Raw genomic sequence first — 27,750 nt, 5'->3', positions numbered from 1 at the left:
CCCCGCCCCCGCCCCCGCCCCGCCTCGCCTCCCGGAGCCCCTAGGTGTCCGCCCCGGCTGCCTGCAGCTCCCGGCCCAGCGCTGCCCGTTGGGAAGCGAAGATGCCTGGGTCGGGCTGAACGGGCGCCGCCGGCTGGTCTGCCCGTGCGAGGTCGAGTCCGAGGAGCGGGCTTGGACCCAGGAGCCGCGGCGCCGGAGTCCGCGCACCGTGCACCGCGCATCGCGCACCGCGCATGGACGCGCCGGGGGACTGCGAGGGCCCACGCCTCCCCGGAGGTGACCAATAGCGGCACGGACGGACACCTCTCGGTGGCATGGGTCCTGTCCCCTTTACCCACGATTGAATTAGCTTTAGCTTGGTTTGTTTCGGAGAGATTCGAAAAGCCTGGGGCCTGAGGGTGGGGTTCGGGTTAGAGCTTCTCTCTCTCTGCAAGGGGTTAAAGTTCAGGGCCCAGGAGAGAGAGTTCTCTCAAGACTTTGCTCTACGTGTAGCGCTGCTTTTATAAATTACCATGTGATTGGAAATGCATTCAAATTAGTATGCCATTAGACAAAGGTAAAACATTCCATTGTTGTTCCTCCCCTTTTAACTTTCACTTCCCTTCCTCATCTACTCCAGAAGTTTTACAAAGATTCTTGAGACTTCCTCATCTTGCACAGATTTCCTTTCTTTCCTTCTTTCTTTTTTTTTTCCTGGACCGCAATGACAACCTCTGAAAAGTAGAGCAAACCAAGTATAGTCTTCTAACTTAAATTTCTTTTTTTCCCAAACCATTGACCTTAAAAATGACTGATAGATTCGCTGAATATTTGAAACTGAGTTATTGACCTGTTGTCTTTAAGTTAAATGAAGATTTAGCCTTGGGAATCAGTATGAAAATGATCGGTGCAAAAGGCCAGTTATTAGTGTAAAATGTGTATTGATTTACCGATTTATGGGACCTGTCTCTCCAGGAGCATTACCATTGTAAGATGTCATTTGCCAATTGAATATTCTAGCTTGTTTTCTCCCACTTACACTTCACTTGACTTCTACACTACTCCAGAATGCTTAACCAACAGCTAAGGTGACATGTTTAGAACACTGTTAAGTCCATGGAACGTATGAGGCTGGTAACTTCATTATAGTTACCTTATACTTCAGAGAGTAGCACCCTTTGGAGATCACCTGGTTGCCTCATCCTTCTTGAAGGAATTTACCAAAGGTGGAAGAAATAGTGAAGGCAAAACAGGTTTCAGATGGTTTGATAAATTCTGCCCTGAAAATGAGGTGTTTTCAAAATGACAGTGTTGTACCAGATTTTGTGTGACATTTTATCAAATGTGGTATATTCAAAAGAGCCCTTAGCTTAGCATATGTTATCTTCACATTGCACAGAAGTGACATGTGTCAACTTCAATCAGCAGTCCCAATTACATGCCTGTGACTGTAGCATGTTTGCATTTAAGGTGATGGCCCTCCAGGAGGTACAAGAGAGACATCCAGACAGCTTTCAAGAGAACAGCTTTTTGTGCTGATATCGGCAGCTTCCATTAACTTGGGTTCTATGATGTGCTATTCTATCCTTGGACCCTTTTTCCCCAAGGAGGTGAGACATTTTAATATTGTTATGAACTCTAATTTAAAAAAAAAAAAGCCCTTTGCATTATTTCATTTTACAGTATGTGAAATGTGAAACTCTGCATTTAGTAAAGATGATGCATAGAACTTCAGTAAACAGAAAGACTTCTGACAGAATATTTGACGCCAGATATAAAAACAATCCAGTCAGAAAGAATATCCTCTCGGGAAATAACTCACCTAAATATAACTGACCTTCTGAGGATTGCTTTGCTTACCATGTAGTTTTATAAATCTTTGTTTGGTTTCAGCAACTGAAACAAAGGGGGTGCTTTGAGTAACTGAGATTTGAGTGTTACTGCAAAAGGTCTGTGCTGAGACAGGAAGTCTGTCTCCTGGAGTTTTTCGCTTATTGATATTTTTGGAATTAGGAAGACATGATCCACTAAATTCCCTTTTTCTGACTTGAATTTCTGATGGTATCTAATGGCAATGGTTTGTCCCAAGGAAGAATTCTGGTTAATACTGATTAGCTCTTTGTAATCATTGCCTTTTATGTGGTGTTAGGGTTTATAGTTCATGGCACAGACTCACGGGGGGTTAACCCCTAGAGAATCCACCTGGAATCTGGAGGTGAGTGGGACATAGCATGAAACTATGGCTTGCAAATGGCTTGGTTGCATGGAGATGATATACCCATGTGTTATTTTCTATTGTTTAGAATGTTTGTTTATTTATTTAGAGAGAGCGAGCAGGGGAGAGGCAGAGAGAAAGGGAGAGAGAATCCTGAGCAGGCTCCATGCTCAGCACAGAGCTCAACAAGTGGCTTGATCCCCCGATTGTGAGATCATGACCTGAGCCGAAATCAAGAGTCAGACACTTAACCGACCGAACCACCCAGGTGCCCCATCCACCATTCTGCGTGTTACCAAGGAGAATGGATATGGTTTCTCTGCCAAAGGAACAATGTGACTCTGTACCCATACAGTGCTTTTTAGTTTTCAGTGTGATTTCCCACGCATTTATCCCATTTGGTCTTTGCAGCTACTCCCTAAGGCAGCGTAGTGAGAACGCCATCTGTCATGTTGCCAATGAAGACAAGACTCAGAAGTTCAGCCACTGGCTCAGTTCGGTTCTATTTACTGAGTGGGAGCGGGAGGGGTAACCGTCTCCCACTCTAGAGTGTGCAGGCACTGGATGCATTAGGACAGAAAAAAAATCGGGAAAATGTCCCTCTCTTGTCTACCAGTTGGGAGTGAGACAATATGAAAAAACATTGGTCTTCAGAAAGGTAGCTCTCAAGGTGAACCACAGAGGCAAGGGTGTTCTAGGAAAGAAATCACTTGAGATAGTCATGGGATTAGCACAGGAAATAGCATGTTCTCCGGGAAAGCAGACAACTTGATGTGGCTTGAGCCTGAGGTGGAGTGAGGTCCAAGAGGCAGCAGGTCTGGGGAGGAGACAGAGCTAGAATGCAGGGGTCCTTACGCGTATGCCGGAGACATTAGTCGGTGAGAAGTTATCAGAACAAGACAGACTAGCCTGATCAGTTTTGGGATTTGGAAAATATAATGATGGGTGGAGCCTGCAGAGTTAGGGCAGAGAGGAACTGGAGGAAGTAGAATGATGCCCAGTTAGCAGGGCATTTCCTGGCTGAAAACTGGGCAGCTGGCTCAACCTTCAGGGCACTAGAGCAACTAATGTTAGCTTCTGCTTAGTGGAATGCACACAAAGGAACACCAGACTACAGATGTGTGTCTTTTGATTTTGTTAATAATTTTTCCAATCCCTTTAAAAAAAAATTGACAAAATGTTGACGTACCATGTTAGTTTCACGTCTACAACATAGCAAATACACAATTCTGTGTATTATGCAGTGCTCACCACGGTAAGTGTCGTTACCATCTGTCAACATACAAAGTTATTACAGTATCTTTTAAGTTTAGTTATGTATTTTGAGAGAGAGAGAGAGAGAATGAGCGAGCGGGGGGGGGGGGGGTGGGGGTGCAGAGAGAGAGAGAGGGAGAGAGAGAGAATGACAGGCAGGCTCCACACTTTCAGTGGGGAACCCGATGCAGGGCTGGAACTCCGGAACAGCGAGATCACGACCTGAGCCAAAGTCGGATGCTTAACTAAGCCACCCAGGTATCCTCAAAGTTGTTACAGTATTATTGACTATATTCCCTATGCTATACTTTTAAGTTTTTGATTTAGTTTTTTTGCTTACAAGAGGGAAGGCTGAAGGAAAGAAAACAGGCAAGGAGAGAGCGCTCTAATTTTAAAAGGTCTAGATACAAAGAGTGGGCTCTTCCTTTTTGTTTCTTATTAGAACCCTGTGGTTGACAAATGCACTGGAAAAACTTACCCTTCCTCCTGCATGCTCTGTTATCCTTCCTTCTAGCCAGAGCTAATTAGGCAAAGGAAAAACAGGGCCCTTCTTAAATTCTAGAGTAAGGTTCCTATTTCTAGTCCTCCTTTTTCTGGCATCCTCTTTTGTTGTCACAGGATAACATGTGAACCAGAAATTGCTTTTAATAGCTCTTCTTGCTTACTGATGTGAAGCAGGATCCACATTCCAAAAGTCATATTTAGCTGCTGCCGTGGAATGTGATTCTAGGATATCTGAAGTCACCATCCCGTCTCTACGGTGAACGTGGGAACCTGCTCAAGATGGAAACTGTCATGGCTTCTGTGACCCTATAAACTTTGCAAGTCTGTACCCTCATCTATAAAATGGGGCCCACTAAAAATACATGCTTTATTTCATTGTTGCTAGAAACCATGTAAAACAGTGCTGAATAATAGAGATCCTGGCTCATAGTGGGGGGCCAGTAAGTGTTAGTTGTGAGGCCATTATATAAGTAATGCCAAACTCTAGAATACTTCTCAGATCTATTAAGCAAAGAACGTGGATAATGTGGCTTGACCCATGAGTGTTCTTTCTACATCTTTATTGACTCCTTCGATGCTACCTTCCCTCTGAGGTACCTGTTTTAGTTTGCTGGTGCTGCCATAACAAAGTACCACAAACTGGGTGGCTTCTGGAGCCACCAGTCTGAGATGAAGGTGTTCACGGGGTTAGTTCCTCCTGAGGACTGTGAGGGAAGAGTCTGTTCCCGCTTCCCTCCTTGGCTTATGGATAGCTGACTTCTCATCCCATCTGTCTACTTTTGGTTTTATTGCCCGAGCTCTTGGTGTCCAATCCAAGAAATCATCGCCAAGACCAATGTCAAGAAGCACCTCCTCCCCCATATTTTCTCTGGGGGTTTTGACAGTTTCAGGTCTTACGTTTAAGTCTTTTTGAGTTGATTTTGTGAGTGGTGTAAGATGGGGGTCTGACTTCATTCTTTTGTTGGTGCATGTCTCGTTTCCCCAACGCCATTTGTCAAAGAGACTATCCTTTCTTCGTTGTGTGTCCTTGACACCCTGTGGAAGATCAATGATCATATATGTGTGGGTTTATTTCTAAGGTCTCTAATCTGTTTCGTATGTTTGTATTTATGCTGTTTTAATTCAGCTTTGCAATTTATTTTTGAAATCACAAAGTACGTTGCTGCCAGCTTTGTTTTCCTTTCTCAAGATTGTAAAGCTGACAATTCTTTAGGGGTGTGTTGAGTGAATAGTTTCCATGTCAGAGACTAGGTTTTACCATAGTTTCCCTTCCTTCCCCATCCAGCTTATTTTAAAATAATAATCTTTGAAAATTGCTACACAGATAAAGGTTATAAGAAAACAATGCTCTGATCTGATAGCTCTATTTTTCCTCACTGATGCTAATTTGTCTGTCAAACTTTGTTTCCTTTTTCGTTTCTTTAAAGGCTGAAAAGAAAGGAGCCAGCAATACAGTTACCGGTATGATCTTTGGATGTTATGCTTTATTTGACTTGCTGGCATCTTTGGTATTTGGAAAATACGTGAGTATTAAAGTTCATGGGAACATTTTAAGTTTTGAAAGTTGTGTAATGACCTATTCTAATCTATAAGCCTCGAATTTCCATTGATTCAGAAATAACCACCATTATATTTTATGAAATATGCTTCTGTTGATAACTCCGTTCATAGGGTTGATTGATTTTTTTTGTTTTTATTTTAATTTCAGTTGACATCAGTGTAATATTAGTTTCAGGTGTGCAGTGTGGTGATTCAACACTTCTATATAACCCCTTGGGCTCATGACAACAAGTGCCCTCCTTAGTCCCCTTCACCTATTTCACCCATTCCCCCCCCACCGCCCCCACCTCGTTCTGGTAACCATCAATTTGTTCTCTATAGTAAGAGTTTGTTGTGTGGTTTGCTTCTTTTCTTTTTTTTCTCTTTGCTCATCTGTTTTGTTTCTTAAATTCCACAGATGGGTGAAATCATATGGTATTTATCTTTCTCTGACTGACTTACTTTGCTTATCGTAATGGGTTGATTGATTTTTTTGCTTCTTCCATGTTTTTAAGCAATGTGTGTTGCCATTCCACTAAAGAATTATTACAATATTACATTAACTATATTTCCCAAACATATGTTTCCCAAATCTTGTATATTTCCTGATACAGCGGGTTTGTGTTTATCTGGATGTAGACTTGTAACAGTCGTCGATTTACCGACTCTTCTCTGACATTTATTATAGCTTGTACATATTGGAGCAAAATTTATGTTTGTGGCAGGAATGTTTGTCTCAGGAGGAGTTACAGTTCTCTTTGGGTAAGTCATGCTCTGATCTGTTTGGGAGCTTGAACAGATTTCATAATTTATCTTCAGTTTAAAATGTTAATGAATTCTTTAAATCAGTCCGTCCCATTGATTGTCTGTTGAGGGCTCAGCGTGTAGCTATTGGGTGATTTAGAGGATGGGACTAATGAAGGACAGAGTCTTCTAAGGGCTGAGCATTAAGTGGCTTCTGAATCTGTTCATTAGGAATGCTATGAGTGGGAGTGACAGAAACTTAACCCACTTTTCGGAGTCACAGATACATTTTGCCTCGAGCAGAGAAAGTGCAATAAAGAGTGAGCTGGAGAACATCAGGACACACATATTAAAATACTGCCATCGGAAATCTATCTCAAGCTCCCAGTTTTGCTTTCCTCTTCTTGTGCTTTGTTCATGGACAAGCTGTCTGCTTGTGGTGGCAAGAATTCCCCAGCAGCTCCCAGAGGAAGAGAATGCCACTTTTCCTGGAATTCCAGGAGATTCACAGGATGGAGCCCCTGGCTTGATCTTTGTTGGTGACCTATCCCTGCATCAAGGTTAATGCAGGGGAGGGGGTACTCTGGCCAGGCTTGAGTCATATGCTCACTTCAGAATGGTTCCCTCCATTGCTATTTCCAGGAAAAGGGAAAATAGAGGCAAAATAGCTGTGGAAGTTCTTAAGAATCCTTAAATCAGCAGCCTAGTGGCAAATAATATGGATGAGCCTACACAGCTTCTTGGGGAACATAGGAGAAGGAAGAGTGCTGTAAGATTATGGTGAAGTAAGCTAGGAAGCCTTCGTGTCAAACTAAGTGGTTTTTGTTTTTTTTTTTCCTTTTCCTTTTTCTATTTTTTGGCAGGGGAAGGGGCATGGTCTTCTATTTTCTGCCCCACCCCCCTTTTCCCCCCCAAGGTTTGAGTCCTACCACTGAGGGATACCTGAAACTAAGAAGTCTTTCTTTTGTATATGTTCTGGTCAGAGTGATTCTACATATCTCAGAGAAACTAGTGTTATCATTTAAACGGCCAATTGCATCAACAGAAAAGGGCGACTAAACCGTCATTATGAATCGAATGGTTACCCATCTGCCCCCCAAAAAGAGACTTCCCTTTGTATAATAAAGCAATTGAAAACATTCATATTCTAAAGAGATTTATTATAATAACTGTGTGAGATGCTACTCTTTTCAGTGAGTAGCGGTAAAAAGGAAAACAATAACGACGACGACGACGACGACAAACCAAGTTGGCATTTGAGAATTGTCTTGTTCTTTTTTAGTGTGTTGGACCAAGTTCCAGGAGGACCGGTATTTACCGCTATGTGTTTTCTAGTGAGAATAGCAGACGCAGTCAGCTTTGCGGCGGCAATAACTGCATCTTTTTCTATTCTTGCAAAGGCTTTTCCAAACAGTGTGGCCACGGTGTTGGTATGTATTTTACGCGTTTTTCCTGTTTTCCTTTTAGCGTAGGCTCAAGTATTTGTTTGCCCTTCCAAGTTAAAGCTGAAATCCATTCTTCTAGACCTGCCCTTTCTTTTTCTTTTCTTTTCTATTTTCTGTGTTTTGGTTACCTTTTACTCCAATTACTGCTTCTAGCAGCGGACTGTCACTGAACATACCATTAGTCTTATTTAGGTCTCTTCCTGGGTTTAGAGTCAACCACTTAAAAGAACAACACCTGCCCAGTAGTATTTTGTTGTGTCTCTGTAGCCCAGATTGTGGCTGAGCTGCCGGAGGCATTCCTTTGCTTTAGAAAAGTCATCCCTAGTGGCCACTTGAGTATATACTAATGTCCTTCCTCTACTCTTCCCAGGTTCGTGGAAGGAATCTTAGAGACCTTAAAGCCTTTCCCTGCCTCTGTGCCGTTTGCCGAGTGCTTTCTTATTTTCCCCCAAACCCAGAACTTGGTAGCATTGTATTAACATAATATATTGGCTAGGTGCCTGGATGCCTGGCACTGGTGATGTACCAGATTTCTGTCCCAGCTCTTGGCTACTGCCTCCTTCACCCCAAGCAGGCTCTCTCCTGCCTGTCTCCTCTGGACCCATGCGTTTCTGAAGGACGTGTGGTTTGCATAGTAGACCAAATGCAGCCCTCCCAACAAATAATTATCCTTGAGACTTCAGGGCCTCATCGGCTTAGTACCAAGAATTTCCTCCTTTGCCCATATTAATACTATAGCTTTGGCCATTAAGTACACTATTTGCTGTGGAGATCGTTATTTACTCCCATTTTAATTAAATACCTATATCTACAGCCGGCCAGCTAGCTGCTTAGGTTTATTTTGGGTTGTACAGCCATGTGGCACGCAGTGGTGGCCACTGTGATAGGCGTACTGCTTACATTTCCCAGAAACAACATTTCTCAGAAAGGGTTCTGGAGAACATGAGCCCATTGACGTGCTCTGTAAAATAAGGTTTTGTGGGTAAAATGTTTGGAGCACACGTCCCTTCCAACTTAGAGACATCCAGTTCACGGGAGTGTATTAAGACTCCGAGAAATCCTGTAGTAAAGATATTTTCCCCAACTCAATTTGACTATGGCCACACTCTTTAACTCTTAAAGAGCTGCCGTTCTGTGGAACATTCTGGAAGGTGCTTTCCAAGAAACTCCTGTGACGACGACGGGAGTCCATTTGATTTTCTGATCGACAGGGGAAATTAATGTTGCCGTACTGAGTTTCTGTATAAAAACTGTGGCCAAAAACTGACACCCTAACACGGTGGTTGTTCTGGATGGCTTCATGGTGCTTAAATGGAGAATTCCTGTATTCTTTAGGAAATTGAAAGTTATCAATGGAGTACTTTCGTGTCCTCTCTGAGGTCTGAGGGAGGATGTGAGGTTGTAAACCACAGTCTCTGTTTAACACCCCTAAAGACTACATTGATTTATTTATTTATTTATTTTTTTAAATTTTTTTTTTTCAACGTTTACTTATTTTTGGGACAGAGAGAGAGACAGAGCATGAACGGGGGAGGGGCAGAGAGAGAGGGAGACACAGAATCGGAAACAGGCTCCAGGCTCTGAGCCATCAGCCCAGAGCCTGACGCGGGGCTCGAACTCACGGACCGCGAGCTCGTGACCTGGCTGAAGTCGGACGCTTAACCGACTGCGCCACCCAGGCGCCCCAAGACTACATTGATTTAAAATGGCGCAATTTCTGTAAGAGTTTTTTAATGGTAAAATATTTCCCATAACACCGTTTTGTTTATTTTAATTTTACTAAACGCCTTCTACATGGTACAAAATTCAAAAGTTATAAAAGTTATATTCAAAATTCAAAAGTTACAAAATTCAAAAGTTATATAACTATTTGAACTATTCAAATAGTTATAAAAAGCTATAAAAGTTACAAAATTCAAAAGTTATAGAGGATAGAGTGAATGTATTCTATATGTTACTTTTCCTCAAGCTTCATAGACCCACCTGTTGTCCAGGCATCCAGTCCAACATCGTTCTCCCAGAAGGCAACAGGGATTATCGGTTCCTTCTAGAGTGATTCCATGTGTGTATGAACATGTATGTACACGCTCACACAAGTGCACACACACACGCAGGGCATGATTCCTTCCCCCTTTGTTTTCTTTACACTCGTGGTCGCATACTCTCTACGCTGTTCAGAACCTGGCTGATATGCTAACAATGAAACCATCTTGGAGATCTTTCTATGCCTATGGGTGAAGAGTTTCTTACTCTTTACCTCCCTTTAGTAGCAGTATACGGTACTTCACTAGATGGAGGTAACATACATCCATAGTTTCTTCAAACTATCAATGAATATTTAGATTGTCTACGTATTTTCCTGGTGCAAACAGTGCTATAACACACAAGCTTGTGCATACACCATGTCACATCTTTATGGTTCCCCATATAAATTCAATTCCCAGAATGGCATTCTGGGCCAGGGAGTATGTGCGTTTGTAATATTGATAGATTTGCCAAGTTACCCTCCTGTGTTCACTCACCAGCCGTGTCCAAACGTGCCTCTTTCCTCACTTTGCTGCCCCCGCGGAGCGTTTGATGGGTGATGGGTAAAAATTGTTATCTTGTGGTTTAACCGTTTACTTTTTTTTTTTTAAGTGAGGGTGAGCTTTCTTTTACATGCCTGAGACGTATTTGCATTTTCTTTCACGTGTCAATAGTCTGTTTGTAGCATTTGCTCATTTTCCTATTGGGTTGTTCATTTTTCCCCCATTGATTAGTATTAGCTCTTTTGATATATTTGGGGAAATTAGTCCTTTGTCAGTATTTTTTTTTTTTTTTTTTTTTTACTATTCTTCATTTGTCTTTTTTATGTGCTTAACATCCATAGTTTTTTCACATTTTCATGTAATCAGATTTATGATTCTTCTGTGTCTTCTGAGTTTTATGTCATAATTAGAAAAACTTCCCCACCATAGAAAAAAAAAACCTCCTCCCATATTTTATTTTTCTAGTACTTCTGTGGTTTCAATATGCATGTTTAAAGTTTTGGTTCATCTTGGGGTTGTGTGGGTTTGGGTGTGTAAATTGTGAAGTGGATAGCCTTTTTTTCAGTTAGCGTCCATTAAATCTTTATTTGTGAATTCTTCAAACCAACTGTATTGACTCAATTCTCTTTTTTTCCCCCATTTTTAGGGAAGTCTTGAGATTTTTTCTGGCCTGGGACTAGTGTTAGGGCCCCCTTTAGGTGGCTTCTTGTATCAATCCTTTGGCTATGAGGTGCCTTTTATCTTTCTGGGATGCATAGTTCTGCTGATGGTACCACTCAACATGTACATTTTACCTAATTATGGTAAGACTGCATTTATTACTCACTTTAAGAATCTTAAACTGAAGTATTTTTATACATGTATAGGGGACCAAGTTAACAGTACTCACTTTCATCTTGTATGCTCCATGGTAGATTTCTAGAGTACCCTGAAAGAGCTGATTCTCTTTTGAGAAATGTTGCTGTAGGCAGTTTATGTGAATTTCTATATATTACAATTTTTTCTGACCTTTAGAACTAACGAATATTTAATTCCTTGTCATAAAACATCACCATATAAAGTGTCCACCAGAGGTGTTCTTGGACTTAATTAAATATTTCAGAATGACGAGTTACCAAGGGCCACACATGGCACTGTCTTCCTGGAAGGCCACCAGGCGGGAGGGCAAGGCCTGACCTTCTCCCCAGTGGTCCTCCCAGCTGCCTGTGAAGCACAGCCCAAGTACAAAGACACAGGGCCACATCAGGCAGTAATGGGGGTCACTCTGGCTTCAAACCTTCACACCCCATAAGAGTCAACCTATCCTGTAGCAACTTCCTGGACATAGCTCTCAGGATCACCACGAGGGACGTGCCGGGTACAAGAGTCAGAACACTCAGGGCACAAATCATGGTGTGCAGGTTCATGTACAGTTTCTTCTGTACCAGGCAAGGGTTATTCTCACTGTAAGCAAGATTGCCTAGTGACATAGCTGGCATTTTACACTTATCCGATGACGAAGGGAACAGAGCTAGAGAGCTAACTTGAAGGCTAGAGAGGAGAGAGCCAGAGAATGTTTCTAAAGAGGCACCACCATGCTGAAACATGTAAGACGGTGGTTTCTACTTGTGAGAAGTACAACTACTTCTTCTACAGTGGTTTCTGTGGTTAAGCGTCCTGGTTGCTTGGTTCACAGATGAACAATGGACCGATAATCAAGACACTGACACCAGGTCACATTGTCATGGAGCAGGGAAAAGAGTCACGTTCGCCCTTTACCACACTGTATGGGGGAAAGACTGTGTTTATTAATTAATGGTAGGGCAGGGTATTTAGAACTTGTGTGATTAGGCACTGGACCGGCCCCAATATCTGTTTCTCCTGGAGTCCTGGCCTGCTCCCCTCGCCTCCTCCCTCCCCCGACAATCTTTTGCGGCCCCCTCTGGTTGCCACCAGCCTAGTTACTTGATGGTCATTTCTCTTCATTTCTGTTAATCCTCAACTAAAATCTCCCGGCATTTTCACTGAACTCAACAAAGCCCCAGTTAGCTATATTTCTATGAACAAACTTTTTGGCAAACACTGGTTATCTATGGAAGGACCTTCTATTTAGATTGAATGGAAAAAACTGGTGTTAATAAAAAGATCTCTGAGATTGATAATGTAAAGCCTGTAAGTATAGGTTTAGGTGTTCTCATTAAGGAGTACTTTTTAATTTTTTTTTTTTCAACATTTATTTATTTTTGGGACAGAGAGAGACAGAGCGTGAACGGGGGAGGGGCAGAGAGAGAGGGAGACACAGAATTGGAAACAGGCTCCAGGCTCTGAGCCATCAGCCCAGAGCCCGACGCGGGGCTCGAACTCACCGACCGCGAGATCGTGACCTGGCTGAAGTCGGACGCTTAACCGACTGCGCCACCCAGGCGCCCCTAGGAGTACTTTTTAAAATCAGTGTTTTGGGAGGCACCTGGGTGGCTCAGTTAGTTGAGAGCCCAACTCTTGATGTCGGCTCAGGTCATGATCCCAGGGTGTGGGATCGAGCCCTACATCGGGCTCCACTCTGAGCGCAGAGCCTGCTTTGGATTCTCTCTCCCTTTCTTTCTCTGCCCTTCCCTGATTCACACATGCGCTCTCTTTCTCTTTCTCAAAAATGAATACATAAATATTTAAAAAAATGGTTCATTAAAAAAATAAAAAAGTTAAATAAAATTAGTGTTTTGGGAGAGCTTATGGAGAGAAGCCTGACAATTAAATCGTCTTTTATTTTGATGATATTGGCAGAATTTTGTGTCCTACAAGTTCTACCCCACTCCTTTACCCCATTCTAGACTCGTAGCCAACATGGTTCTCGAGTCAACTTTGGTCCCTCCCTCTCTCTCATCCTTTGTATCTGTGCATCAAGTCCCCTCTCCTGTACTGCTCTAAAGAAATATTTCTAAAGCACAGTCATGGACGTGCCAATCCTCTTATTAAAAATCTGTGAATCTGTGAAATGTGAGCCCTATCCTGAAAGCTGTGAGGAAGCTGTTGTGAGATCCCAGTAGAGGAGTCACATGATCTGAAACCTGTCCCTTTCGCATCCACTCTAATCCCTCCTCATCCTTCAAAACTTAACTTGTATTACTTCTTCTGGGAAATCCTTCTGAAGCTTCTCGGTCATTGGAATAAGTGCTCAGTAAGTAGTGCTGCAGTTATCAGCATGCTTCCTGCCCCTTCACACCTGAGGGGTTCCCTGTTTCCCTCCCCTGCTTTCTCGCCTCTACCGGTAGCTTCCTGTGGCAGGCCAGGTCAACCAGGGGGTCATGTCTCTCTCAAAGAATATGTCAGAATTGTGGGGAGCAGAGAGAGTAATTGAGTAGCTTGGAAAAGCTCCTCATCTGTCTCTTAAAGCAGATAATCAGCCTAGGTTTTCATTACTTGGGCTTCTGCAACAGTTTAATTAAACTCATTATGTATTTGTTGCTATGGACGTTCTTACGTACTCTCATTATGATTTCTCATCTTTCCCACTTTGGATTTAGAGAAGGGGGCCATTTCTGCCATAATAATTTATCTTATAGCATAAATCCATAATACCTTTTATATGCAAGTAAATATAACCAATTCAAGTTGATCTTTTATAATTTATATCTTAAAGGCGACTAATGAACATCTTTAATAAACAATTCAAAATACTCGCCAAATGGAGTCTCCTTGCTGGCCCTACTGCACCGAGCCATATGCTAGTGCTTGTCCCCTTTCTAAGTCTGTGCACTTTCTGTGGTTGAGCGTCGTGGACTGTTTAGCATTGAATATTTGGCTAATAATTAAGAAACTAACATCATGGTTTAACCTTTATCCCTTGTATCCTGACAAAGTCTAAATGTAACACTTAAAATACTTGAACCGATCTTTGTGTTTCTTTGAATTTGTTCCATGCTAGATCATTATTCACCAAGAATTAAGCAATGAAGCATGGTGGGTGTTTTTGGAGAAATGAGAGCATAACAGGGGCTAATCCTCACCCTCAAAGATCTTCCTTACCCAGACCTGGCCAGTATCATCTCTGGCCTGGCACTCCAACAGCCTCCTAACTGGTCCTCTTGTCTCCATTCTCCACAAGGCCACAGAGAGGTCTCTTTAAACTACAGATCTCATTCCTACCCCTCGGTTAGAATCCGTAGTGATTTCCCAGGCCTGTTAGCATGTTTTACAAAGTCTTGCATAACATGCTTCTGCAGTATGATCTCTCTCTCCACCGTGCTGGTGTCCCCTACTCTAATCTCCATCCTCTAGCTTTGCTTCTCTTCTTTCATTTCCTTCAAACTCAGAATAGTTTTCCTCACTGCTGAGTCTTGGAATGTACCATTCCTGGAATAATATGCCTGGATTATTCTTTCCTTCTTCTTTGCTTGCTCATCTTAAGCTCATGCTTTGGGCACCAACTTAGATATTACTACTTGACGAAAGCCTTCTCTATATGGCTTTCTCTGTTTTTGTTGTTGTTGTTGTTTGTTTTTGTTATTGTTTTGTTTTAGCCAACTATCTGCTGTGCTTTGAAAGATTCCCTCCTTGTTCCATCCTTTTTCTCTCCACTCTTTACTGTAACTTCTCTGTGAGAACAGGGTCTGAGCTTGTCTTCTTTGTCTTTGTCTGCCCAGCATTTTGCATGGTACCTGACTCAGCAAAGACATGGCTCAGTAAATTAACGGGAAGACAGGAAAATCACCAAACAATAGTAAACAATGTAAAATGAAATGTGGTTTAGTTGCTAAAAGGTATGGTACAGAGCAGAAGTGCAGTAGGAAACAGAGGAAGGTAAGATTTGTGGAATAATTAGGGCCAGAGCCAGACCTCACAGAGTGAATAGAATTTGAAAAATTAGCAGGAGAAAAAGAAAGGAATCATAGCATGTGATTGGAGGCTTGGATACAACAGTTCCTGTTGCTGGGAACAGTAAAGAATCTGGGTTACTACAAGGGGGATGCTAGAAGTGAGGTCCGTGCTCAGTTGACCTTGAATGCCCATGTGATTTATGCATGATTCAGTAACACCCTTCTGAATCTGGTGTTTTCTCTGCCATCAGGAAAAAAAAGAAATTTGTCTGTGCCCTTTGATGAACTCAGATTTCTCCCTTCCTTGATAAAGCTTCTGGCTCTTCCCATGCACCAAATCTAACTTCATATAGTCTCTATCTCATTGGGGGGAAGGCCTCAACTTGCTTCAAAGTTATAACCTATAACCTAAGACCCTCTCTTCTCCTCACACTCTGATTCCAGTGGATTCTTTATCAATTTGAGAAATTGTCTTTAAGAAGACTGAATGTGGCTTCTAGGTGTGAATAATTTATACGCAAATGCAGACAATATGCAATTTTAGGCAAACTCAGAGGTGCAGTTATTTTGATTACCAGATAAAAGATGGCCTTACCAATTTCACTTTTCCAAATAGGTTAGAGTTTTAATTACTCTTTTTTGGATTTTTTACCCTTAGACTCTGATCCAGGTGAACACTCATTCTGGAAACTCATCACATTACCCAAGATTGCACTTATAGCCTTCGTCATCAACTCCCTCAGCTCATGTTTTGGCTTCCTTGATCCTACTCTGTCTCTCTTTGTTCTGGAGAAGGTGAGTAGCCTGCTTGTCAGAGAGCTCTGCACTGTAGAAGGTGGGTGCACTTGCTTGCTCTGGGGCCCCACTCTGTAGAAAGACTCTGAGTGGCTGTGAGGAGACAGAATGAGATCTACACCCCAACACAGCCTGTCCCCTCCCTCTGTGACATCCCTTTCGCCAGGGGTCTGATTCAGGGCAAGTGAGAGAAGCTTTTCACCAAGTGGCCCAAACATTGGTCTCCTTTTCAAGGTCTTGCTTGAGTCATCACATGTCTGGCTTGGGAATTATCCTGAGTGCTTGACAAGGACACTTTTCCTCTACTTGTTTGAATTCCAGTGAAGCATTTGGGGTACTCTGTAGCTCATTTAATGTTCTTCACTAACAGGTCCCTTTGTGGGTCCACTTACTTTTTAGGCTGTTACATATAATTGAATGACTATGGAATATATTAATCTGGGACGGTAGAAAGGAACCAAGACTCTTCTTCTTCTTCTTCTTCTTTTTTTTTTTTTTTAGTGCTGGAAAATAAATTCTGAATGTAAAGGGTTGTTGTAGAGATTTGCTCTTAGATATTTCTTTTCCTTCTCTTCTTTTTTTAATTTAGAGAGAGAGGTTAGAGCACGAGTGAGGGAGAAGGGCTGAAGGAGGGAGAGAATCTTTAGCAGTTTCTGTCCTCAGTGCATAGCCTGAAGTGGGGCCCAGTGTGGGGTTCGATCCCATGACCCTGGGATAATGATCTGAGCTAAAGAGTCGGAGGCTTAACCGGCTGAGCCACCCGGGCACCCCACTCTTAGATATTTCTGAAAAAAGGATTATAAGTGATGTGATAAAGTGTATGACCAACTCTGGTAGTTAATTATACTGAAGGATTAACATGTGTTTATTGAGGTAGAAATCTAATTGCGGCCCATGCTGACTTTATGTGAGGTACTGGAATTAAAAAAGCAGTTACCAGAAACACAATTCCTCAACGGCACTAGGGACAGTTTTGTGTTTGTGAAATATCCAAAAAGATAAACGTGGACACTGTCATTTTGGTGCCTTGCCCAAGACTTAAAAAATAATATAATATCTTGTTTAAGCAGTGAGCATCCATAAGGTAACAAGAAACATATTTTGTGTTTATGAGGACACATTGCAGTCACATCAACAGTGTATCTCTCCAGGAGTCATTTTTGTATCTTCTTAAGAGAGTTTCTGCCCACATGAGGAAAAAATATCTTAGCCAAAGTCTGGTAAATCCCAGTTGTGCATGTCTATTTCATAAGAAATCTTTACAAGTGTCATTTTCTAAATACACTTAGAAATACATCTTTGAGGGGCACCTCGGTGGCTCAGTCGATTGAGCGTCCGATTTCGACTCAGGTCATGATCTCACGGTTCGTGGGTTCGAGCCCTGCCTCGGGCTCTGTGCTGATGGCTCAGAGCCTGGAGCCTGCTTCACATTCTGTGTCTCCCTCTCTCTCTGCCCCTCTGCTGCTCATGCTCTGTCTCTCTCTGTCTCAAAAATAAATAAAACATTAAAAAAAAAATAAAAAAAATACATCTTTGAGTTTTCCTGTTTTTTTATAGAGAGTTTTTTTTATCCTATTGCCATTCTTCTGACTTTACATCATTGTTTGAATTGACAGTTCACTGTCCAGTCACTGGTGACCCAGCCTTTTAGGCTGTGAGGGCTCCATTCTGTCTTGACCAGTTATAAAACCGGAAGAAGACATCTCTGACTTTTTTCTTCCTCCTCGTATCTTTAAGGGACTAATTTGTCATAAAGTTGTTGAAATGTACATGGACTCCTATATAAATCTCACGTGCTTACTTAAGAAAATCAGTTAAGGAAATTAAGGAAATGAAAACAATTCAGTTAACCAAAGAAAGGTGTTTGTACCATGCTGGTAATAGTAACAATATCACAGAGTGATGTGGTTAACTTACTGTTTTAAAAGCCTTTTGCAAAGTGTCATACCATGTAATTCTTTAAATTAGATATTAACATCCCTTTGAAATGGACAGAATAGATATTATCCTCCGGGTTTTTCACATCAGTATACTGCAGTCCATGGACAGTAAGCATTGCCTAGTTGCTTATTAGAAGTCAGATTCTCTGGCCCCATCTCATACCTTTTGAATCAGAAATTCTAGGTCTGAAGCCTAAGAACCTTTTTGTTTTTTTCCATCCCTTCAACCAAGGCATGTTAGCACTTGGATCCAACTAAGAAACCCTTTTAACAAGTTCTCTGGGAGGTGCCTCGGTGGCTCAGTCAGTTAAGGGACCGACTGTTGATTTCTGTTCAGGTCATGATCTCAAGGTTCAAGCCCTGTGTCTGGCTCTGTGCTACTTGGGATTCTCTCTCTCTCTCCCTCTCTCTCTGTCCCTCCCCTGCTCTCATGCTCGCTCTCTCAAAATAAGTAAACAAACATTAAAAAAAAAAGTTCTCTGGGTAATTCTGATGCACATGAAGTTTATACAGCACTGGTTTAAATGTAAAAATATATGTAAAAATACTATGGTTCATAGAAACAAATTTATACGTACAATATCAAATGCTGCAAAACAAGATATCTAGGACTTTTGACCTCTGATTAGATTTTTTCCCCCTCATAAAGAAAAAGTAATCCATTTAAAAAAGTAAGACCAAAAGTAGGAACGATGCCAAGTGTTAATAGTGGGCTCATGGCAGATAACAAGAGCTGAAGAAGTGTGTAGAAAAGATTTATGTGTGGGGCACTTGGGTGGGCTCAGTCAGTTAAGTGTCCAGCTCTTGATTTTGGCTCAGGTCATTATCTCACGGTTCATGAGTTTGAGCTCTGCATCGGGCTCTGCACTGATAGCACGGAGCCTCCTTGAGATTCTCTCTCTCCCTCTCTCTCTGCCCTTCTCTGCCCATTCATTCTCTCTCTCTCTGTCTCAAAATAAATAAATCAACTTTTTTTTTTAAAAAAAGAAAAGATTTTTGTTTATGTAAAAAATGACTTAATGGTGTAACTCTAATAAAAAATTTCTTTTACAGTTTAATTTACCAGCTGGCTATGTGGGACTGGTATTCCTGGGTTTGGCACTATCCTACGCCATTTCTTCACCGCTGTTTGGTTTACTAAGTGATAAAATACCAGTACGTACACTTAACCTACGTTTGAGAAACACCTTTGTGTATTTAGATTGGTGAGCTTTCCAGCTGTACTTCTGGAACTCTAGAGGTCCATTGATTAGAATTGACATTCAAATTTTTTTTAAAAATTAGCTTATCACTGTTTAATTGAGAAATAAAATTGTAAGATATTTAAAGTGTGCATCATGGTGATTCGGGATCCGAATACATTGTGAAAGGATGTCCTCTGTCAGGTTAATTAACACAGCCATCACCTCTGTATTATCTCTCTGTTTTTTTTTTTTTTTTACTTGAGGGGGCGAGAACACTTAAATTGTACTATATTCAATTTTTGGAGCTGATGGAGAGGTTCCCATGTCTTCCAACCTGCCATCATTCAGAGAACATTCACTTTTAATTGCTTCTTCTGGGGAAAAGGGGTCTGTGCTAACAAGGCTGTTGAAAACTATTGGATTAGACTCTCTAAAGGATGAAACTCACTTGATGCAAAATACACGGATTGGCCTTAATAATTAGGGCAGGGGGCGCCTGGGTGGCTCAGTCAGTGGAACGTTTGATTCTTGATTTCAGCTCAGGTCATGATCTCGCGGATGGTGAGTTCAAGCCCCACATCGGGCTCTGCACTGACAGTGCGGAGCCTGCTTGGGATTCTCTCTCTGCCCTTGCCCCACTCACGCTCTCTCTCAAAAATAAATAAGCATTTAAAAAAATAAAATAATTAGGGCAGAGTCCCTAATTAGGACTCGGTCAGACTGAGAGGAGATAATTTAGTTTTTTTTCTGTGGGAATGAAAGGGGTGGCTACATAAATGTACATTGCTTATCCTGTAGCTATCCTGATAGAAATTCCCTTCTGTTCTCCTTTGCTTAGGTCTAAACCATTCACTCCAGATGCTGGTAAATAGTACTAGTAAGTACTGTTAACCAAATACCAAGCTTCTGTGGCTTTAGTGCTTTTTACTTGTTTGCATTTCCTCTCTTTGTTAAACTTGCATAAATATTTATCACAACCTAAATTACATAGAGTTTACTTAGTAACCCAGGTGACAAAAAGCAAGTGTCTTAAACAGTGATTGGAGCTTGTTTTAAGACAGTCTTATTTAACTGAGCAGCTATTTTACCCCTAGAATTTTCAGCCTGCATTCAAGTAGTTTAAAAGGAGTAATTTTATTGGGTGCTTTTTAAATAGTGTGAATTTTTCAGGTACTGTATCTACCAGGTGGTTCCTTGTGCTGACTGTTTTTTTATTTTTATTTATTTTATTTATTTAAAAAAACGTTTTTAAATGTTTATATTTATTTTTGAGACAGGGACAGAGCATGAGCAGGGGAGGAGCAGAGAGAGAGAGGGAGACACAGAATCCAAAGCAGGCTCCATCCAGCTCTGAGCTGTCAGCACAGAGCCCAAGGCGGGGCTCAAGCTCGTCAACTGTGAGATCATGACCTGAACCGAAGTTGGACGCTCAACCGGCTGAGCCACCCAGGCACCCCAATTTTATTTATTTTTTTTTAATGTTTATTCATTTTTTGAGAGAGACAGAGAGAGAGTGAGTAAGAGAGGGGCAGAGGGAGAGAGGGTGACAAAGAATCCAAAACAGGTACCAGACTGAGCTGTCAGCACAGAGCCTGACATGGAGCTTGAACTCATGAACCCGAGCCTAAGTCAGATGCCTAACCGACTGAGCCATCTAGGCGCCCCAGGATGGCTGCTTTTTAAATTGTTACTTTGAGGATAGTTCACCATGTGTAAAATCTACAATACACTCCCTTCCCAAGGAATCCTTGTCCTTAGAAACTGCCTATCTTGGGGTATATTGTCTCGCCTTTCTGTTTACCATCTACCTATATTTTCTCTTAAATGTAAAGTTTCATTTTCTTCAATGTATTTGGATTTTTAAATGTCAGGGCTTGTGTTCTTCAGTGATTTTTGTGTATATGCCTTGATTGTGGAGGGGCTTTACCTCTCAGGGGTTTTTCGGACTCTCCTTCTCTTTACCAGCATCTCAGGAAATGGTTTCTGGTTTCGGGAAACATAATCACAGCCGGATGCTACATGCTCTTGGGACCTATCCCGGTCTTGCACATTCAAAGGTAATGTTTTTTCCTTCTTCTGTATTTTTGGCTGAATAACATTAAGAATTACTACAGAAATTTTTTGTGTGCTGCTGGTATGGTTTCGTATATTGAACCTTACCATTTAAATAACTACCTTGATTTAGGACGCTGTTGAATTGTTGGGTTGGACTGGCAGTATCCTACCTTACCAGAAGGTGGCACTGCTACAAGCAGATAGAAGATGCATCATCACATCTGGATCAAATGCAAAAACCGCTTCTCCCTTTGTTTCAATTGCACGCTTATTTGTACTTTATTTTGAAAATAGCATTTGTTGCCGCCTCCCTTTGGTTGATAGCTGTTAAAACGTGTTTTTTGGTTTTTTTTTTTCCTACTCTTTCTCAATCCTTGAGTCTGGGATCACGTCTTTTTTTTTGTTTGTTTGTTTCTGTATCATTCTTAGCATGTGGTACCGGCTCATTGGAGCTTGTTAAGGGTAATGTATTTGCTAAAACAAAGGGAGCTTAGAGCTTTTCAGCTGGTCTGGGATCAAGTGTGACATGGAAAGGGCAAGGATTTCAGAGTCCTTCACATTTGGGTTTGCATTTTGCTTTGCCACTTACTAGGTATGTGAACTCCGGCAAATCATTTAGCTTCCGAGAGCCTTCGTGTTCTTATCTCCAAAAAGGAGCTGATGATGGTGCTTACTTGGCAGAATATTGCTGCAAGGATTCAATGGGGGTAATGGATATTAAGCCATTGGCACAGTGCAGGAAGCCGAGCAAATTAGTTTCCCGCCCCTTCTTTACCAGTTCCCTTCTATGCCATTTTTTTTCTGTCCATTGAATTTCAAAGCCAAGTGATTGAAGGAGCAGCGTTAACATTTAACCAATTTTGAAAAGATTCCGTATGGTGATAAGAGGGCATGTGATATATGTGACCAAAGACATTGAGGTATCGTGGTGAATTGATTCGCCACCCCCCTCAAAGTGGGAGGCGCCAGAGGGTGCTGTCTCTGAATGAAGTGGGATCAGATGGGAATGAGGCCGACTAGTGATGCCATCTCGGAAGCACGCTTCTCTGGGATTCAGCCTGCCCTCCTTACCTTGAGCCCTGTGTCTATCAACATGCTCATGTCGTTTTGTTTTGTTTCTTTTCCCAAAACTCTTTTGCAGTCAGCTCTGGCTGCTGGTGCTGATATTAGTCTTGAATGGCGTCTCTGCTGGAATGAGTATCATTCCAACCTTCCCGGAGATTCTCAGTTGTGCATAGTAAGTTACCTCTGTGCTTGCGGAGCTGTGTTGCAAATAGCAGTGAGCATCACAGGCTTTCTTGAATTTCTCAATTTTGTAGGATGTTGGATTTTTTTTTTTTTCCACAAGGCCAAATCTTCATGATTTTATGTCACCCAATATTCTGATATAAATACTGCATGCAATAATTCTGTAATTGAAATGAAAATACAGTAAAACCTTGAAACATGCTTATAATCCAAAGCACTTGTATATCAAATCGAATTTCCCCTTGAGAAATGATGGAAACTCAGATGATTCGCTCCACAACCCAAAAATATTCATATAAAAATGATCATAATACTATAATATAATACAAAATAATAAAGCACAAAATATAAAGAAAGATAAATTAACCTGCACGTACCTTTGAAAACCTTCATGGCTGGTGTGAGGGAGACAAGAGAGGAAGGTTATTGTGTAGAATGACTTTCACTATCACTAATGGAATCACTGCTATCTACTGGCTCAATGGAATCTTTTTTTTTTTTTTTTTTTTTTTTTTTGTGCAACTTTAACAAGGAACCTATCCAATGACACTCGCCTTTGCCCCTTTTTGAGGATTTTGAGGAAATGTGACATTGCATTGATGATCGCCCACAGTCTTGCAGTGAGAGAGAAGAGTCATTGCCTCAGTTGTGATCCTGTCCCATTCATGGTCACATGCTACTCTTGTTGCAAGACAGTCGCTCATTTATCAAGTTAAAATTTGTGAGAAATGTTTGCCCGTCTTACAGAACACTCGTAGAACAAGTTACTCGCAATGCAAGGTTTTACCGTATATGGTAATATTATACAATGATAGGTAAAATGAGTTGTGGATGGAGGCTTGGCTTGGTTGATGCCTAGGAACAGAAACACTTTTGAAAAGCTAAAGCACAACGGAAAGGCCTCAGCATTGTTTCCTTCTCACGGAGAAGGTCCATACACGGGCACACAATGACCAGGTAAAATGATTCTAGTCCCATTTCCAGTGCGGGGTCAGGAGAGGGGGCAGCTCCCACACCACCAAGCAATTCTCCCAAACCAGCTAGGTGTCCTACAATGCAACTCCGTTCTGAGACTATCCGTCTGGTGATATGATCAGATCCCACAGGTGAGGGACTCCATCCCACAGATTGCCCTCTGCTTCAGGTGCTAGTTACAAGTTCACATGTGCTTCTGACTGACTGGCCCGTGCATCAGAGGTTCCCTTGATGACCTCCTTAGATTCAATTAATCTGCTAGAGTGACTCACAGAACTCAGGAATCCAGCGTACTCGTTAGATTCAGTGATTTGTTACAAAAGAGATTAAAGGATACGAATCAACAACCAGACGAAAAGACACAAAGAGTAACCTGAACAAAGGAACTTCTGTCCTTGTGGGTTTTGGAGCCCTGGCACACTGGCATGTGGAAAGGGTCTGGTTTACCAACTCAGCAGCTCTCTCACCCTGTCCTTTTTGGGATTTTTGTGTACATACTGCTGATTGGTTAAATCACTCACCATTGGCCATTGATTCCATCTCCAGCCTGGCCCCTCCTCAGAGGTGGGGGGTTCTGGTCTTGGGATTGGAAGTTCTAACCCCTCTAATCACATGGTTGACTCTCTGGGCAACCAGCCCCTAAAAGCCACCACATGAACATAACAAAAAAGGTACTTGAAATTGTTTTAATCACTTAGGAAATTCCAAGGGTGTTATGAGTTCTATGCTGCAAACAGGAGGGAGACCAGATATATATTTCTTACTATGAATCACAGTATCGCACCGGTATTTGTCACTTGGCCATCGGTGTTGTTTACTAGGCATGATGGTAAAGAACACCACGTGAACTAGAGCAGGGAGGAGATCCACTGGGTTGACTCAGTATTCTCTGAGGAATAATGAGTTGCCTCCGTGTTTTCTAAAAGTTGCCCATTATTCTCTTTGCATGTTCATCTCATTTTAAGAATTTCTTAGGGGCGCCTGGGTGGCTCAGTCGGTTGAGCGTCCGACTTTTGCTCCGGTCATGATCTCACGGGTTCGCGGGCTCGCGGGTTCGAGCCGCACATGGGCTTGCTGCTGTCAGCAGGGGGCCCACCTCTGAGCCTCTGTCCCCCCCTCTCTGGCCCTCCCCTGCTCACCCTCTCTCTCTCTCAAAAATAAATAGAACATAAAAAAAAAGAATTTCTTAATTATGTATTTTTATGAGACTTCATGCAAATGGGTCATGATTCTTAATATCATGTTTTAGATATGCAGTAAAATTATTTTTAGAAAACCATGGAGTAGAGGTAACTATGAAAATTCCTTCAGATTAGATTCGCTTTTATCTTAGAGATGGAGTGTTCTGTCTGTTGGTTTTGTTCAGGTTATTCCCAGTCTCTTAAAAAAATTTTTTTTTAACGTTTATTCGTTTTTGAGAGATAGAGTGTGAACAGGGGAGGGGCAGAGAGAGGGAGACACAGAATCCGAAGCAGGCTCCAGGCTCCGAGCTGTCTGCACAGAGCCCAGCACAGGGGTTTAACCCACTATCTAGGAGATCGTGACCTGAGCCAAAGTTGATCGCTTACCCCAGTGAGTCACCCAGGTGCCCCCAGATTATTCCCAGTCTCTTAATTTATTTGTCACACACTGTTCATTGCTTTCACGCAGGTTTCCCTGTCCATAACAGATCTACTCTTGTCTCTTTGCAGCGAAAATGGATTTGAAGAAGGATTAAGTACCTTGGGACTTGTGTCGGGGCTCTTCAGTGCCATGTGGTCAGTTGGGTGAGTAGCCATTTCGTTCACACCTGCAAGATGGAAAATACTATCTGCATTTGCCTGAAGAAACTGACACCGAGAGGTCTGATGAGGTGCCCAAAGGCACTTAATTCATTTAGGGCAGAGTTGGAGTCCTAACCCCACACCCTCTGACTCCAAGATCACTAGTTTATACCAGCAGTTTAATACCTAATCAAAATGGTCCCCATATACTTTGTCTTCAGTGACCTTTCTAAGTTCCTTTAACAGGTCATGTCTCAGTATTCTTCATTCATTTGTTTCGTTTTTATTCTTTGCTCTTCCTGAGGAATAAATGTATGCTGGAACTGTAGAATATCTCAATAAATATGTGCAGACTTGAGTTATTTTAAATACAATTATTGAGAACAATAGAGAGAATCATGTAAGGGTTCTTTTGCATGTATGTCACATTTTAAAATTTTTATGTAAGGCACCAACTTTTTAGAAGCAGTTATAATTTTAGAATTGTTTAAAAAGCGTTAAACATCATCATTATCGGGTAGAATTGGTTTTGTCGCACCCAGTGCTCCGTCCAGGAATTGGCTTCTGTCTTCAGTACTTACAGTTCCAATTTAATGAAGATCTATGATTGAGGGATCATGCGGCCTTTAGGAAATAATTCTTTTTTTTTTTTTTTTTTACACTATTTAATACGCTTTCTTCTTTTCTTAGTGCTTTTATAGGACCCACACTGGGTGGATTTCTTTATGAGAAAATTGGTTTTGAATGGGCAGCTGCTGTGCAAGGTCTTTGGGCTCTGACAAGTGTGAGTAGCCTTTTGTTTTCATCTTCCTGGCATTTGCAGAGAAGCGTGATTTGGAGCATTGGCATTAACTGCCCCTTTCATTGTGTTAAAGGGATTGGCGATGGGCTTGTTTTACCTGTGGGAGCACGCACAGAGAAGAAGGTATGGTCAGTTCTTGGTCTTATTTTTTTCCCTTTAAAAATCAGCCCTCGAAGCACCTGGGTGGCTCAGCTGGGTACCCATCAGATCTTGATCTCGGCTCAGGTCATGACCTCACAGTTGGGTTCGTGAGTTGGAGCCCCTCGTGTGCTCTGCACTGACTCGTGGAGCCTATTTGGGATCCCCCTCCCCCCCGACCCTCCCCTGATCATGTGCTCTCTCTCTCTCTCTCAAAATAAGTAAACATTAGGGGCTCCTGGGTGGCTCAGTTGGTTAGGCGTCCAACTTCAGCTCTGTTCATGATCTCACAGCCCATGGGTTTGAGCCCCTCGTCGGGCTCTGTGCTGGCAGCTCAGAGCCTGGAGCCTGCTTCGGATTCTGTGACTCCTTACTCTGCCCTTCCACCTCGCACGCTCTGTCTCTCTCTGACTCTCTCTCAAACATAAACATTACAAAAACATTAAAAAAAAAAGTAAACATTAAAAAAAGAAAAGTCAGCCCAGGGCAGTGGAAAAGAAATAGCCATTTTACGCCCTTCCTTCAGGCAGAAGATTTCTGGGCACTGTAAGCCTCATCACTTGGTAGATGGCATTTAAGGGGAAAGGCAGAGGTGTAGGTACTGGGTCTTTTTAAGATGAGAAATAGTAAGGTACTCCTCTTTTTCCCTTCAACGCAGATCTAAACTCCAAAATATCCTCGGCACAGAGGAAGAGCAAACTGCTCTCTTACCTGATGAAATCTAGCCTTAAGAATCCTGGATGGATACCCGTGGGGAGGCTGATGGCTCCTGGCCTTGAACATCAAAGTTGAAAGGGGTTTTCTTACTATTACACATAAAACTCCACAGACCCTACCTACACCCCACCATCCTGAAAGTCTCAACATATTTTTGGAGAATCCTGTGTTGGGCTTTCCTGAAAAGCTGGCCTGTTGAACCAGCCATGTGTGAAACATTAAGTGTGAGAAGATCGGTTGAGAATCAGCAAGTTTGTGTTTTTAGGTGATCGAATTTGTCCATCAAGAGGTTATTGACTCCAGGTCTCCTGATTCCTCTGTTTACTTTTTATTCTAAATGCACCAATTCTGTGAATATACCTTTTCTTTATTAACAGGGAAATAAATGAATTAATTTGATATGCCTCAAAGTAGTACCAAGATTTCTCAAAATGTATAGAATAGTTACTGTGAAATCAGTTTTTAAAAGGCATGCTTTATCTGTGTCCTAAGAGTTTTGTTCTTTTCAAAAGGCAAAATTCCTTCCTCCCATGCAAAAGTTGCATAGTATTCCCGGGCCCTCAGCTCTTCTAGAAGTTTCGTTTGTGTGAGAGTTACAAGAATAACCTTACTTTAGATTTTCCCTTTTGTAACGTACTTTATGAATTATGATCTGGATTTATAAACAATACTTAGTATAACATTACTCATTTCCCTTAATGTCTGTATTTCTGTTCTGTCATCTGTTTTTTGTTTTTTTTTTGTTTTTTGTTTTTTTTTAAACCTACTTCTGGTAGATGTATCCCATTCCCAAGCAAGTAAGCCCACAGGATTGCTTACTATATTTCAGGGAAGGGGTTTGTCTGACTTCACGTAAAATCTGTGCTGTTGCTTGAAGTGGGTGAATCCCTACTGTGTAGTTCTCATAGCTTCTGCTGTGTTTCCATGGTGTAGTAGCCACGTTTATCCCCTCAACCCCCATTTTTTTAATTAGAAGAAGTGTATTAATTCAAAAATTTTTATTGAATGACTTCTCTAAACTGACAGTCTGTGACGTGCTAGGAATTGAACTGTGATCAAAATAAACACAATCTCTGCTTTTTGGAACTTGGTGGATGGACAACATATAAATAAATACCAGACTCTCCCGTTA

General features: G+C 41.8%; 1 protein-coding gene across 3 annotated transcripts; it reads left to right on the top strand.

Moving 5' to 3' along the window:
- The first annotated feature begins 39 nt into the window (after window positions 1–39).
- On the top strand, window positions 40–27,750 carry SLC18B1 (solute carrier family 18 member B1). 3 transcript variants are annotated; one of them, XM_025925838.2, is made up of 14 exons: window positions 40–276; window positions 1,450–1,589; window positions 5,380–5,475; window positions 6,180–6,253; window positions 7,518–7,665; window positions 10,855–11,011; window positions 15,660–15,796; window positions 18,790–18,891; window positions 20,886–20,977; window positions 22,117–22,212; window positions 24,890–24,964; window positions 25,652–25,745; window positions 25,837–25,886; window positions 26,560–27,750. In XM_025925838.2, the coding sequence occupies exons 1-14, from the start codon at window positions 234–236 to the stop codon at window positions 26,624–26,626; spliced, it is 1,371 nt and encodes a 456-aa protein (XP_025781623.1). In that variant the 5' UTR covers window positions 40–233; the 3' UTR covers window positions 26,627–27,750. The 3 variants fall into 3 exon arrangements, with proteins under 3 accessions (XP_025781623.1, XP_086564009.1, XP_086564007.1); XM_086707881.1 differs by lacking the exon at window positions 40–276 and adding an exon at window positions 350–556; XM_086707883.1 differs by lacking the exons at window positions 6,180–6,253; window positions 7,518–7,665.

Source organism: Puma concolor, chromosome B2, assembly GCF_028749965.1.
Source record: "Puma concolor isolate L17-30 chromosome B2, mPumCon1.1.hap2, whole genome shotgun sequence".
NCBI lineage: Eukaryota > Metazoa > Chordata > Mammalia > Carnivora > Felidae > Puma > Puma concolor.
The sequence above is the reverse complement of the archived record's forward strand: the minus strand, read 5'-3'. Positions and strand labels throughout refer to the sequence as shown.